The sequence below is a fragment of the Macrobrachium nipponense genome, chromosome 6 (assembly GCF_015104395.2).
Source record: "Macrobrachium nipponense isolate FS-2020 chromosome 6, ASM1510439v2, whole genome shotgun sequence".
Taxonomy (NCBI): Eukaryota; Metazoa; Arthropoda; class Malacostraca; order Decapoda; family Palaemonidae; genus Macrobrachium; species Macrobrachium nipponense.
In genome coordinates this window covers 126,293,797-126,308,796 of record NC_061108.1, presented here as the reverse complement: position 1 = coordinate 126,308,796, position 15,000 = coordinate 126,293,797, and the positions used below count along the sequence as shown (strand labels likewise).

Sequence of the window (15,000 nt, the reverse complement as noted above, 5' to 3'; positions counted from 1 at the left end):
TGATGATTTGTATTTATTTTCATAGATACACGAAAGCACTTCTAGAGATTTGCTGATACTTTTGCCACGTGGAATTTGTTTTCAACCTGGCCGCTCAACCACCACCATAATGTGGGCGCCATGGCTGAATGTAGCGGTTCGAAACTCAAGTCTTCTTAGTCCCTTAAATAACTCTTGTATACATAACACCCATTAGTCTTAGGACTTGCTGACAAATGAGACATCTGTAGCCTTTTGGTCCCACCTCGTATTAGTGAATGATATATTATATATAGATATATATATATATATATATATATATATATATATATATATATATGTGTGTATGTATATATATATGTATATATATATATATATATATATATATATACATGAAGATAATAAAAGGCTCATAAAACACTTATTTGAACGTTGCAACCAAATATTTCGAGCACTTCCTTCTGTGCTCCTGGTAAAATATGGACATAAGATGTCTTGCAAGAGTTTATATACAAAGCATATGTATACATACATATATCGTAGTATTTATGGTGTGCATATATACGTAATACGACGCAGACATAATGAAAAATTCATCAGGAAAATAAACTTGCTGTGGACATTCATGTTGCATCTGTGACTGACCGTTCGATGAATAAGTATCACCTGTGAATTCCGTGGTGATGTATAACATAACAACCATCACATTATTTACAAAAATGATGTAAACATTAGACAACATACCGTATAGACATAAATCACCCTTTTAGTAAGTCATTTAAACTCCGGTGTTATGGGTAAGATTACTAACATAAAAAGAAATGAAAAAATAGAATATAACTCTACCAACCGTGTGGATATTTTTAACTTTCATCGGTTCAAACACCTGTACAGGTGTTCTGGGGACGGCATGTGTTCCCAGAACGTAGTTGGCTTTATTTAATGATAGAATTTGGGAATGATGGGGTGGTGGGGGGTGGTGGAAGGGAATACGTTTTTATGATTTGTGGGGAGGGGGGAATAAGAAACATGCCGGAAAAATGACTGAAAAGACTAATTAGGCGAGTGAATTTTTCTCAAGGCCAAGAAGTTTATTAGCAGCGTTGAGTATGTATTTTTTTTATTTATTTTGTTATGAAAAAAAAGAAAAGTTCTTGGTTTGTTTTTGTCTGCTTTTATTTAGCTTTCTTTGGTGTTAGGTGATGAAAAGAATTCTGTGTATTATATATATATATATATATATAATATATAGTATATATGTATATATGTATGTATGTGTGTGTGTGTGTGTGCGTATAATATATATGTATATAAATAATATACTTCAATATATGTATATGTATATCACACACATTACCACAGGTGATAAATAAGAGACTGGGTGCCGTGGGTCCTGACTGGTTTCGACTGTATTTCCAAGCCTTCGTCAATGGCTTGGAAATAATGTCGAAACCGGTCAGGACCTACTATTACTACACCCGGTTTCTTATTATTCCCCTGTCTTAATGTGTGATAAATGCTAAAGTGATTATAATACACATACACACATACACATATGTTGTGCGTGCAATTATCTGATTATCCCCAATAATTACCATGGCTCATTCCCTTGACTACTGAGACATAAGCTAAGCGTTAATGAGTCACTATCTTAAAGGTGAAGGTCACATCGAAATGTGAATTGCCGAAGACATAATTTCTTGTGATATAATAATGTTAATAGTAATGAAACAAACAAAAACTTTTTTCAGTTTTCTTCTGACGATTGAAAAAGAAATTCACAAAATTACTGTGTATAATGTTTTTACTTAGAAGAATTTACATTTTATTTTACCCAACACGAGTAAAAAAAATATAAAAAATAAAGAAAAACAAAATTAAATGTATATACTTATAAGTAAACACGTTATACACAGTAATTTTGTGGGTTTCTTTTTCAGTGAATAGTAATGATATTAGTAGATCTTGTTGGTATTATTATTATTGCTGTTGTTATTATTATCGCCACGATGTTGGTATTCATCTTGGAGAAAGATAAAATAAAAGAAAAAAAATAAATTAGAATTCCAATATTATATGGGTGATTATTGTTATACTGATGGCAGCAATAACAAATACCACTGCACGAACTTTAGCTATTATTATTATTATGGTTCTAAGAGGTCCACATTATAGAAAATGTGGCGAGTTCGTGTATAATTTAAAAAAAAACCTACAAAGCTTTCGAACCCTTCCCTGGGTTCATCTTCAGTCCTATTATTATTATTATTATTATTATTATTATTATTATTATTATTATTATTATTATTATTATTAAAATAACAACACTGGTAAAGGACAGGCGTCATTACCAGTACGTTGACTTCTGTTATTATTTGTGCTAACAATAGAAACACGTGTTCAAAACAATTGTACTAATACTGGTAATACTATTTTCCACCACGAGTTATACTACTGCCGTTATTATTAGTATCATTAAGAAATGCGTGAATGTAAGAATACAGGAATGTCACGTCATATGTTACCCTCTGCCACACAGGAATGTGTCTGTTAATTCGCTCTTCCATGTTTGTTCTACGGATACAGCTGAAACGAATGTTTGGTACGATATTGTTATGATGAGGAACATGTGGCTTGGAAATTGGTCGTTTACAGACTCCACAGGCGTAACAAACATAATAGTAATCAGATAATGATGAAAGAAAAATGTTGGAGAAAATATTCCCTATGAAATTCATTACTGTTGCCCATCTACGAAAAATAAGATTTTGTATGACTTATATCATTCCCACTTGAAGGGTGAAGAAAATAATAATAATTAAAGAAATGTTTGTTCTTCAATTTTACGTAGATCTTCTGAGAAATTTCCATTAATATAATACGTCATGTTTAATACGAGAATTCTTATTGGCATTCTCCATAATATCTATAGTGTATTCTGCATATGTTCCCAGTGACATATATATAAAAGATGTCCCATTTGGTTTTATCAGAGCGACTCATTCGCACTAGGACGAATTCCATCGCAAAATGGATTTGGATTTTTTTATATTTACGCTCTTTCCTTTCCTTTCCTTAATTAATGATATTCAATTTAGTTATCAACGCTTCAGCAGAATGACGTTTAATTACAACATCTGAGTTATCGTCTAAGAATAAACATTATATATATATATATATATATATATATATATATATATATATATATATATATATATATATATAAATGTAAATGTAATAACCACAATGCCCTCTTAACTTCTCTGTTCCTTAGCTCTTTTTTTTGGTTACGCTTGTCACTACAACACCTCGAGATCCAACTTCAAAGAAATTGAGAAGATAAGAGGGCATTGTGGCTATTATATTTACATATGTATCTTGTGAAAAATGACCAATAGATTCTATATATATATAATATATATATATATATATATATATATATATATATATATATCACAATTGAAAAAGGAAGAAGATACATGGAAGAAGCAAAAAAAACAAAAAAAATTCAGACTTATTCAAAAGGCAAGGATAGCAACACTTGAATGAAAATGTATTTATATTAGTAAAGTCGGTAATTTCGTTTTCCTTTCTGTTTCGAGAAAGTTCGGAGTGGAAATAAAACAGTTTTGGTAACAGTGAAAGAAATTGAATGGAGATAATGTGAAATTCACCGTAGTTTTTCTTTAATTTCTGACAGATTTATGAACATGTGGCTTTATAGCTTTATATAGCTTCGAATATATGATCGTTGGAAATGTTTGCAACCTTGCTCCTCCCAAAGAATTCTGCTTAATCATAAACTAAAATTAAGAAGCTATAGGACGTAGAGAATTTTATTTCACCAGAAACTGAAATAACAGTAGAAACTAAATGTTGAAGAAAATATTCCCTCTGAAATTCATTACTGTTGCCCCTCTGCAAAAAATAAGATTTTGTATGACCTATATAATTCCCACCTGAAGGGTGAAGAAAATAATAATAATTAAAGAAATACTTGACGAAATTTTATATTCATTTTAAATCGAACTGAATGTAAGGCGTCATAAAGCAGGTGTTGCTTCATTTCTATGTTAATGAGATAAAATTGTAATCTGCGTTACATGAACGTAAATTTGGATATTTCGTAACATAAACACACACACGTGCGTTCACGCGCGCGCCTGTCACTACAAAGCCTTGAGCTCCAAATTCAAAGAAATTTGAAGAAATCATGATGTCCGATAGCGGAAGACGAACCCGCGATACCATAATCACGACGAGGTCACCTTGCCGACCTGACCATATATATATATATATATATATATATATATATATATATATATATATATATATATATATATATAGTATATATATTGTGACGAAGTGCCAAGTCTCTGGTTACTACACTTACTATTCATTAATTGTTACCTCACAAAAGCCAGACACCTGAACCCTCATCACAGGTACTAAACGACTGAATACTCTAAAGGCAACAGTGATCCCTTAACAACTTACCAGTATTGCAGAAAATCAGACTAAGTTCATCAAAACAGGTGTGAGGTAATCTTGTAAGTAATTAAATTAATCAAAGGGCATCACTCCATCAACACCTTTAAAAGTCTAAGTATTTCCCTGATTTCAGAAGTCTAAGTACTTCCCTGGTTCTAAGTCACTTCAAGTTAATTGAAGGAAAACAGAAAAATTACCACTCTATGTTTCTACCTAACATCAATATAATCATATGCAAATATACTGGTTAGAAATGAAAACACTTATAAAAATTTTAAATACAAAAATTTATTATTAAACTCAAAATTTGTAAGTGAAATTCACAATATCAGGGAAAATTACTGTTACTTGAAAACAAAGTAAAGTTGAATTAATTCTTGAATCAATTAAGTAAAATTAAATCAAAATTAATTTATCAAAAAATTCAATAAAATTAATTCAATCAAAATTGAAGTGTACGGCAATAATTGAAAATTGGAAATTAATTCACAAGTGCTAAACAATAATAAAACTTGAAAAGAATTCTAAGTAAATGCAAATTAATTCACAAGTGTTAAATTTAATGAAATGTGCAATGACTAAGCAATGAAAATAACTAAGTTAATTAAATTGTGAATGCAAATGAAAACACAGACAAATGTGGAAAATTCCAAAATTGCAAAAGGTATTAATCACACAGAATATAAAATAAAAACACACACTTCAATAAGAAAATGAATAAATGCACAAAAATAAACAAACACAAAACACAAAAATTTGCAATGTGTAAAAATGTAAATTTCACTAAACCATTGTAACTGAGTTATTAGTTTTTACCAAACCATCGTAGCCATCTGTTATTAGTTATTACCTAACCACTGTTCCTATTAGTTATTAGTTGCAACTAATAAAAATATAACACACTTTACCTTTTTGGTATACCAATTTTCTTTCTTTGCTGCAGGCTTGTTTCACACTTTCACAAAAACAGGCGCTGTTACACAACAATGTTTGTTCAGATTCCACAAAAAACACTAAATAACACTAAATAAACTCTAAGAAATATCAAATCTGAAATTTACAAGTTACAAGTGACCATTCAATAAGTACGAAATCGTTACGTTACTTTAAAATCAAAAGTGCTATGTGATGGAGAGAGAGAGAGAGAGAGAGAGAGAGAGAGAGAGATGTGATCGTTTTGAGAATCTACGCCCGAATGAAATCTTTCATTTCGCACAAGAGCTGGGCAGCGGAGAAGACACAAAACGTTTTGGGCAACAATTCTATCTAGAAGCTTTCATTATGATGCAACTTTACATACAGAATGTGAAATATGCACGTGGCACTCGGCAAAGACATACGTGTACGAGACCAGTATACATTCATGTTCGTACCCGATTGAAACGGAGGTCGAGCGATAATTAAGATTGGCATGTTTTTAAAAACACAATGAAGACTCGAGCTCCCTTAATCTCGAGGAGATGAAAAGTTACTGAAACAATTCTAGCTTTGAATGGACAAAGAAAATCTCTCTTTCTACATTCTACGTTATACATTCTTTTTATAATTATAATGCGAAATCTGAACACACATTTAAAACATCCTATCTCTAAGCCAGCTAGGAATCTGAAAAATGTTGCACAATTTTATGCATAACATTTTATACAGTCAAAGAGGGGATATATGCGTTTTGAAAGTAGCAATATATAATATATATATATATATATATATATATATATATATATATATATATTATATATATATATATATATATATCCATTGTAGCACGAAGGAACACGTGCTTGAGAATATCCTTAAATCCACAGTAGAAGGGCGAGTGAAACTGATTTAACAGCTCTCCTAGGGCTGACCGCCCGAAGGATTAGATATTTGTACGTGCCTTGGAAACAATTGGTTACTTAGCAACGGAACCTACAGCTTATTTGTGGGATCCGAACCACATCGAGAAATGAATTTCTATCACCAGAAATAAATTCCTCTGGTTCCACATTGGCGGAGCAGGGAATTGAACCCGAACCCTGAGATCGGTAGTCGAGCACGTAACTGATTCGTCCAAGGAGGAACTATTTATTGCTGTAAGTTCATCTAAAAAAATATTGTTGATTTATTCCAACCAGTTCAGTTACTCATTAACTTGCTCTGCAGTTCATGAAATAACTTTTATATTTGCGCGTCAGTCTTACCTTTGTTTATTATTAGAAACAAGCCTACGCGTCTTGTTTAGGCTTGCATTGTTTGGTTTTTGGTTTGTAAATGTCCTCATGTGCAGTGTTTGCAGTGTGGTTTTATGACAGTTTAACTCAAATTGTACGAGTGCCACAACGTTGGTATGGTCTTGGCCTGCCGCCTCGGTGGCCGCAAGTTCGATTCTCGACCATTCCATTGAGGGGTCAGAGATGTGTATCTCTGGTGATAGAAGTTCAGTCTCGACGTGGTTCGGAAGTCACGTAAAGCCGTTGGTCCGGTTGCTGAATAACCACTGGTTCCATGCAACGTAAAAACACAAACAAACAAAAAACAACGTGCGTTAATAAATGCATCTTTGGAGACCACGTACATTATTTCATCTGCTGGCAAAGAAACTATGGAAATGGTCATGTATGGTTTGTGCAGGTTAACTAAGACATATACAGGCGCCAGGTATTCCAATGTAAACACCGTGAATGTTATAGTATGCATTGATTGCTATCATTATGAAATTAATTTTAGTACTCATTTTGTTATCACTTAGTTTTTATTTTTTATTGTGCGTCAGTGGACTTCGATATTATGAAAACGTGCTATGATATTTAACTGTCTGATTTTGGTTTTGCAAATAATAAAATGATGCCCTATACTTTGGTATTTATTCTGAGGATTAAGATTTACATATTAATTGGCAATTTTCCTCTTAAATGATTTAGTATGCGCAATTACTTTAATCTTTAATATCTCCATTGCTCTGCATATTAGTATAATTTGCTTTTATTTTGATTTTTAATTTGTCTTTGTTTACCATGTATTTTATTACTTAGTAGATTCACTTCAGCCATGCATTTGATGTCTAGGCCAGTCCCTTACGGCGCTCATGATTGGCTGTTGATAAGCCAATCACAGGGCTGAAAAATCTCAGTCTCTCGAGAGAGTTCATATAGGCAGGATGTATGTTCCACCTCTCCTGAAAGAAGTATACCTCAGGAGAGGTGGAAGATAGATCCTACCCATGTGAACTCTCGAGGGAGACTGAGAGTTTCCAGCCCTGTGACTGGCTTATCAATAGCCAATCAGGAGCGTCGTAAGGGACTGCCTAGACATCAAATGCACGGTTGATATGAATCTACTATAGTTACCTCTTTCTGTTACGTGTAGTTACATATTACAGTTAGGTTTTGTTATCATTTTACTGTTGTTATTGCTCTGTTTATCGATTTGTTGCTTTGATAAGTTTATTAGATTTATTAAAGCGAAATAAGAAATACTGAAGTAAAGCGTGATTGGACTCTTACAAACTAGATCTCCTGGGATTACGACCTAGAAAAAAAAAAGATGCGCTAAGCTATCAGAAATAGCAGGATACCTGGAATATACGTTGTGTTCTACGGGTAATCAAAGGAAATAAAGGCAAATTCGTACTATACACTACAACTGTAAAATTCACTGCCGTAAAGCCAGTAATTACGAAGTCGCTGTCTGGGAAAAGCAGCTCCAAGCATTACTTGATTTTGTGCATTTTTTCAGAATGTCATAGTTCCTCGCTGGACGAGTGGTTTTCGCGCTCGGCTGCCAATCCGGTGGTCCGAAGTTCGTTTCCCGGCTCTGCCAACGCGGAATCAGAGAAATTTATTATGGTGATAGAAATTCATATCTCGATATAGTGTGGTTCGGACCCCACAATAAGCTGTGGGTCCCGTTGCTAGGTGACCAATTGGTTCCTAGCCACGTTAAAATATCTAATCCTTCGGGCCAGCCCTAGGATATAGCTGTTAATCAGCTCAGTGGTCTGGTAAAACTAAGATATACTTAACTTCAGAATGTCATTTCTTCCTTGGATACCCTTCCCCAACTTCCTCGTTATTTTTTCTATATTTCTCTTTTTTTTTCAGAACAGTTCTAACTAATACGGACGTTAGAAGCGCGAAGGAAGAAGATTGGAATGAAATACGATTGAATGAAAGGCTCAGTAGGATCGTCTGAGTTACGTATGGACGAAATAAAGGAAATACTTGGTGTGGCTGCATTCCTTATCATTTGGTCAACTAATTGAGCATCAAGAGAGAAAATCACGAAATCAGACTGAGGAAGGATGGAAAGAACTGCATCGAAATACATCCATAATACTGCAGAAAAAAGATTTAGTCACATATAACTTAAATTGCCAAAAGGGGTAGGTGAAAGGTAAGTTGTCCACTCAATAATGTTTTTGTATCATTAAGGATACTTTTTTTCTTTATACACATTGTACGTATATAAATGTCTATGCATATATAATATGTTAATGTGTTCTACACACGTGCAAGTGAGTGTCAGCAAAATTCAAAAAAAATATGATAAGCTTCTTCAGATTTCATTGTGCTTCAAATCTAAAAGTAATTATTTTTTATGAAATGCAGTAAGTCAAGTTACCAGTGGAAAATTTTTTACAATTTCAATTTTTTTTTTATTTGTTAATTTTCTACTTCAAAACCAGCTTCTCAGTTGTTCCTATGATACTTTTAAATAAATCAGGACGGTACAATGAACCTCAGCTAAACATATTAAAAGTAAATTAGTTGAATTCATCGCCTCTCTCAAACCAAACTGAATCCAAAAACTTGACACAAAACTGCAATAACACAATAATTAAATGGTCATCTTTATCATTACTTCGCACAACTACAATGAAAATGATACTCAAATGGTTATCATTATCTTTAGTACACGTGGTGGTATTAATGATAATGATAACAGTAACGACAGCAGTTACGATTTATAATCTCGTCCTCCGCTCCCGCTCAGAAAAAACATCGACGATGTTACGGAGGAAAGTTGACGTCACGGGCTTCAAGGAGGAGGTCGAGCGCTTGAGGAGGAGCAGATTAGCGGTCATCCTCCTGGTCTACTTTGCCCTCGTCATGGACAACATGCTGTTGACTGTCGTCGGTGAGTTTGAATGGCAGTTACGAGGAGTATAGAGGTTCTCTGATGCGTAATGTAAAGTTTAAACGGGTACTTTAAATTGAAATTTTAAATGGCTTTAGTGCCGTCAGTGCACCTCACGTGGCACACTGTAGGCATGACTCAAAGTTCTTTGCAGCGTCCCTTCGGCCCGTAGCTGCAACTGTACCTCCTTTCATATTCGCTTCCTCCCATCTTACTTTCCACCCTCTCCTAACATTTGTTTCATATGGCAACTGCTTTGAGAATTTCCTTCCTTTTTGCGCTGAATGACCTCATAGTTCCCGGCACTTGGCCTTCAGCCTAAATTTGATATTCCTTTCCTTTTCTTTTGAAATTCTCGAATTATTTGTAAAAATTGAAAGACGCCATAAATAAAAATTTATTTTAGACGAAGATTTGCGATTTTTTGTGATGTATGACTAGTTTTAAAAGCCAGTAGAGTTTCGTTGAGTTATGTAATAGTAAGTTATTTAACTGCATACAAATTATTTTCGATCTCAGTAACAAACAATATATGCAGTACTATAATTGATTGTTACATCAAACAGTTATAATTGAAATAAACTCAGCTTCAGTAATGTGTTTATGAATGTTAAAAGGAAGCAAAATGAATTTGTCTAAATATACAGGACAGGTTGTAATTGACAACAGATGAAAATTCAGTTACATCAATTTTAAAAGAAAGTAAATTGAAGTAGTAAAATGTAAGTCGCATTTCATTTTGAGCAAATCTCATTAGGTTGGTGTATTTTCAAAATTTGATTGCATGAATTTTCATGATACAAAGTGCGCTATTAAAATGCCGTCAAATAGAACGCGTTGATATTTAATCATTTCCAAAACTGAAGAGTTTTAATTTGCGAATATAAGCAGTTTTGGTAATTACAAACTAGATTTTTTAAAATAATATTGTGGCAGATTTTGATAGAACAACTGAGTTTTAAAAAGTGGTTGAATATGGTGGAGGTTTGGCTTAATTGGTATAGCAAACATCATGTAATTGCATCAGCTAAATAAATGCTTGATAGAAAAATAATAGAATTCTGCTTTCACTTAAAAACAACTAAAATTTCCTGCATTATATAATCAGACCCAAATAAAAGTAACTAAACTTTCCAGCATTTGCTAATCAAATCCAAACAACATCAAAAAGAATTGATAGGTATTTGTAAATTACATTTCAATGGCATTTGTTTCATTTTTAAGGTTTGAACAAATACATATTTTTTTATATAAACATATATATGCTTAGAATCTAACATGTTCTTTCGTTAGGCTAATGAATTTTTCACAGTAAATGAATGGTTATCAAACCATCGTTGCAAAGCTATTAAATTTCTTTGCCTCGATTCATTTCTGAATACGAAAGTGAAACTCAATAGACTTATTCAGCCTCTATATCTATATTTTTCTTCGTATTGAAATATAAAAGTAAGTTTTATGTGAAACGAAGTTCAATTCGACTGATAACACTTTTCGTTGTCAGGAAATAATCTTATCCTTCAATCTTTACGACGAAACACAAATGTGGAGTGCTAAAATAGCATTAAATTTTAGCTGGTTGTGAACTTCACTCCTAATATTTCCTTTTTTTCACTTTGGTAAGTTCAATTTCGGTTGGGTATAATTAATCAAAGCGAATCTACTATAGAAATATAAAGTATGACGTAACACTAATAAGTAGCAGGGGATGATATCCTCCCTTAGATCTATCTCTAAGTTCTTTGTGAAATAAATATAAGTTCGTCTATATTATTTTGTTTCTTTGATGAGTTGTTGTTGCGTAATTAAAGCTGCAAGATGATGCTTCTCCTCAGAAGTCGCTCCTGAAAGTCGCAAATTGAAGTGTTGTCTTTAGACACTCCAGCGATTATTTCACCAGAGCAGAAATTAAATATCAGTATTAAGCCAAAATGTCATCATACCTAAATGACTTTGATGACTTTTGCATCATCGTTACTAAAACTTGGACTACCTGTTTGCTATTATTTGCGTGGTACTTGGGAAAATGTCCTACAAGTTTATATCTAGATCAATCTAGAATCCAAGTGTAATATTTGTAGATAAAAGACAAATAGTTATGTAGAGTAATAATAAATGGGTGAAAAGCGATATAGACAGATGTCGACAAAGGTAGATAAGTAGGTAGATAGATGAACAAATAGAGGTCAGTCAGAAAATATTTACGTGTTAACGAATAGCCAATACCAGAGGATTTCTTGAAGAACCTGAATTCCAACATTCTTCTCTTTTCAGTGCCCATAATCCCAGATTACCTTTACCAGATGGAATACCAACAGACTGAAAAGAGGGACGAAGAAAAGTTAATTGGTCCAAACTTACAATCAACTTCGAACACCAGTCCATTAAGCTCCTCCTTTGGAAACCAGCAACTGGAGAACTCTGTAACTTCAGCAAAGACACAAAGTGATTATTCAAGTAACAAACAGCCTTTGAAGGGATCTCAAGAATCCACTTCTGGAACACACGATGGAAGGGCTTCAAAGCAAAGATTTACTGAATCGAGATATCCAACAGCTTCCAGTGCAGGTTCCAGGAATCAAATGTCTGTTCAGAGTGGCGTTTCTTTGGCAACAAGGGCTAGTTTTCCAGGTAGACCCCCTGACACAGAAAAGTCAGCTGGTCCAGTTACTCTAGACCGTTCAGGACATGACGGTTCCACAAGCCCCAACAATAAAGAGATGCTGAAAGAGGGAATGTTACAGAATCTTAAAAATGGCATTGACATGAAACTAATGAAGCTATTGAAGAGAAACGACGAAACTGTACAGGTTCCATTGGCAGAAAAGAATAATTTTTCTACAGTGGTTTCTGGAACCCAGAGAGTGTCACAGTCATCTGCCCATAATGCATCTACAGTACTTAAACCCTCAACTGATGTAGGAGGCTCTAATGGGACAAACCACACGCCAGTTTTAGACTCAACAGACAAAGGGCCAACACCAAGAGCAGAGTGGTCTGGTAACTCAGCGGACGCTCCCCAGAACAAGACGCTTCACAACACCGTTCTCCCGCAGGACATAATCAACGAAAACAGTTGGGTGGGCTTGCTGTTCTCATCCAAGGCTTTCGTCCAGCTCATCGTCAACCCCTTCATAGGACCTCTCACATCCCGCATTGGTTATTCATTGCCGCTGTTGGTTGGCACACAGAATCTGATAATATCAGCTCTGTGTAAGTATAACGGATATATTTGTATTTATTTCATATGTGTAAGTTTATACCTCAGGCAGTGAACAGGCTTGGTCGTGAATCTCCTTTCACACACACACACACACACACATACACACACACACACACACACACACAGACATACATACAATTGTCCTTTAATATGTAATTCGCTCTACCTCGGAATTAATATATTTTCATTTATGTTAACCTAAGGGGGAATTTCTTATCAACTGAAAAATTCCCCTTCGGTTAACATATATGAAAATATATTAATTCCGAGGTGGAGCGAATTAGATATTAAAAGACATTTGTAACTTAATGCGAGTATATGAATCATGGCGATGTGATAAAACTCATATACATATATATACTCTACGCCATCATATATATTATATATAGATTTATTGATTGATGGCGTAGAGTGAAAGGACCGATTATTCATTTAATATCTTGCTTTGGATTGTAATGTTGACAGAAAAAGGTTTCCAAGAACATAAAAATAAACAAGTAAAAATTCATTTTGCGACTTGAATTCACGCTAATTACATCTTCTTTGTCGACGTGACATTTTCTTCAGTGGATGGTTGCTTTCGAAATTAATGACCTTCTAGAATTGGTATATATGAATGTTTGTTCATGCTAATTTTCAAAAATTTTAATAATAATAATTTCATTCTAATTTTGACAGTGTTTGCTTACGCTGAGAGTTACACGTTGCTCTTCGTTGCGCGAAGTATCCAAGGAATAGCTTCGTCCTGTATCGCTATATCAGGTGAGTAATATTGACGGATTATATATATAAATATGTTTTATATGTATACACACACACACACACACACACACACACATATATATATATATATATATATATATATATATATGTGTGTGTGTGTGTGTGTGTGTGCGTGTGTGTGTGTGTGTGTGTGTGTGTATCAATGTAGCACGAAGGAACACGTGCTTGAGAATATCTGTGAATATACAAATGCACATATATATATATATGTATATAGATATATAAATTTTTATATTATATATATATATATATATATATATATATAGATATATATATATATGTATGTTTACATACACATATATATATGATATATATTATATATATAATATCCTTAAATCCACGGTAGAAAGGTGAGCGAAGCTGGAAACTTTTAGCAAGTGCTTTCATAGTTTATAAACTTCGAAAGTACTTGTTCAAAGTCCACGGTTTCACTCACCTTCCTACCGTGGATTTAAGGATATTATATACAGTATATACAGGGTGTCCATAAAGTCCCAGTACCATTCTGAGCAATAAATACTTGTAATGGTACTGGGACTTTATGGACACCCTGTATATCCTGTAGTATATATGCATATGTATATGTGAAAATATGAATATACGTACGAATTGTAATTTTGAATCAGCATTATTCATTGTCTTACTTTGTTATCTGAACAAAGAAATAAATATGGTTCAGTATCAATACAGAACGCACCTTTTATTTGGGATATTCTTATGTCGAGTTCGCTGAGAAAATAATTGAAAAAAATAAAGACATGTACTGAAAACATCTGTTCAGGAAGGAGTCATAATCACCACTTAACTTAATCGCTAAATGTTCTATCTTTCATAACTCATTTATTTCTTCTTTTTTTATTCCTCCTTTATAGTGGAGAAGGTAGTTTTGTTATCTCATTAACAATAATGATAATAATAATAGTATTTTTTTGGCCAAGTAGTCAGATATTCAAGAAAAAGTACAAACAGTTAATTCTGTGGACAAATGTTAAATTAAGTTTCATGCGCAGTTACGACATCCAGAAGTGTACATATATCTAGATCATCGTTTTTGTATGAATATACAGCTCCAAGATTAATATTCATAGGAGAGAGAGAGAGAGAGAGAGAGAGAGAGAGAGAGAGGAACAAGATTCTTTATGAAATATGATTAAATATTCACGCACATATTACATTTCGTAAGGCGATTCGTACGCCTTATATTATGCAACTTGGGCTAGATAGTATTTTATGAAAGATTTTCTCTCTATTTCCATCTTAATGAAAGATCCGTTAAATATAGAGTTTCCGGAAAAGAGAAAAGAGATAAATTTGGGAAGTTAGATGAGAGAGAGAAATGAAAGTTAAGTGTACCTTAGTTTAACCAGACCACTGAGCTGATTAACAGCTGCTCTCCTAGGACCAGA

The 15,000-nt window shown here is 33.5% G+C and overlaps 1 protein-coding gene across 4 annotated transcripts in view; it reads left to right on the top strand.

The window, feature by feature from the left end:
- The window catches only part of LOC135216147 (synaptic vesicular amine transporter-like), a 31,779-nt gene that overhangs the window by 2,147 nt on the left and 14,632 nt on the right, over positions 1–15,000 (top strand). For 2 of the 4 annotated variants that reach the window (XM_064251242.1, XM_064251240.1), the window contains exons 2-5: positions 8,558–8,844; positions 9,445–9,588; positions 11,863–12,801; positions 13,490–13,573. In XM_064251242.1, the coding sequence (XP_064107312.1) occupies positions 9,459–9,588; positions 11,863–12,801; positions 13,490–13,573 (1,153 nt within the window). In that variant the 5' untranslated portion in view covers positions 8,558–8,844; positions 9,445–9,458. Of the gene's footprint in view, positions 1–8,552; positions 8,845–9,444; positions 9,589–11,862; positions 12,802–13,489; positions 13,574–15,000 lie in introns of all 4 variants that reach the window. The other 2 variants (XM_064251241.1, XM_064251239.1) reach the window with 1 other exon arrangement.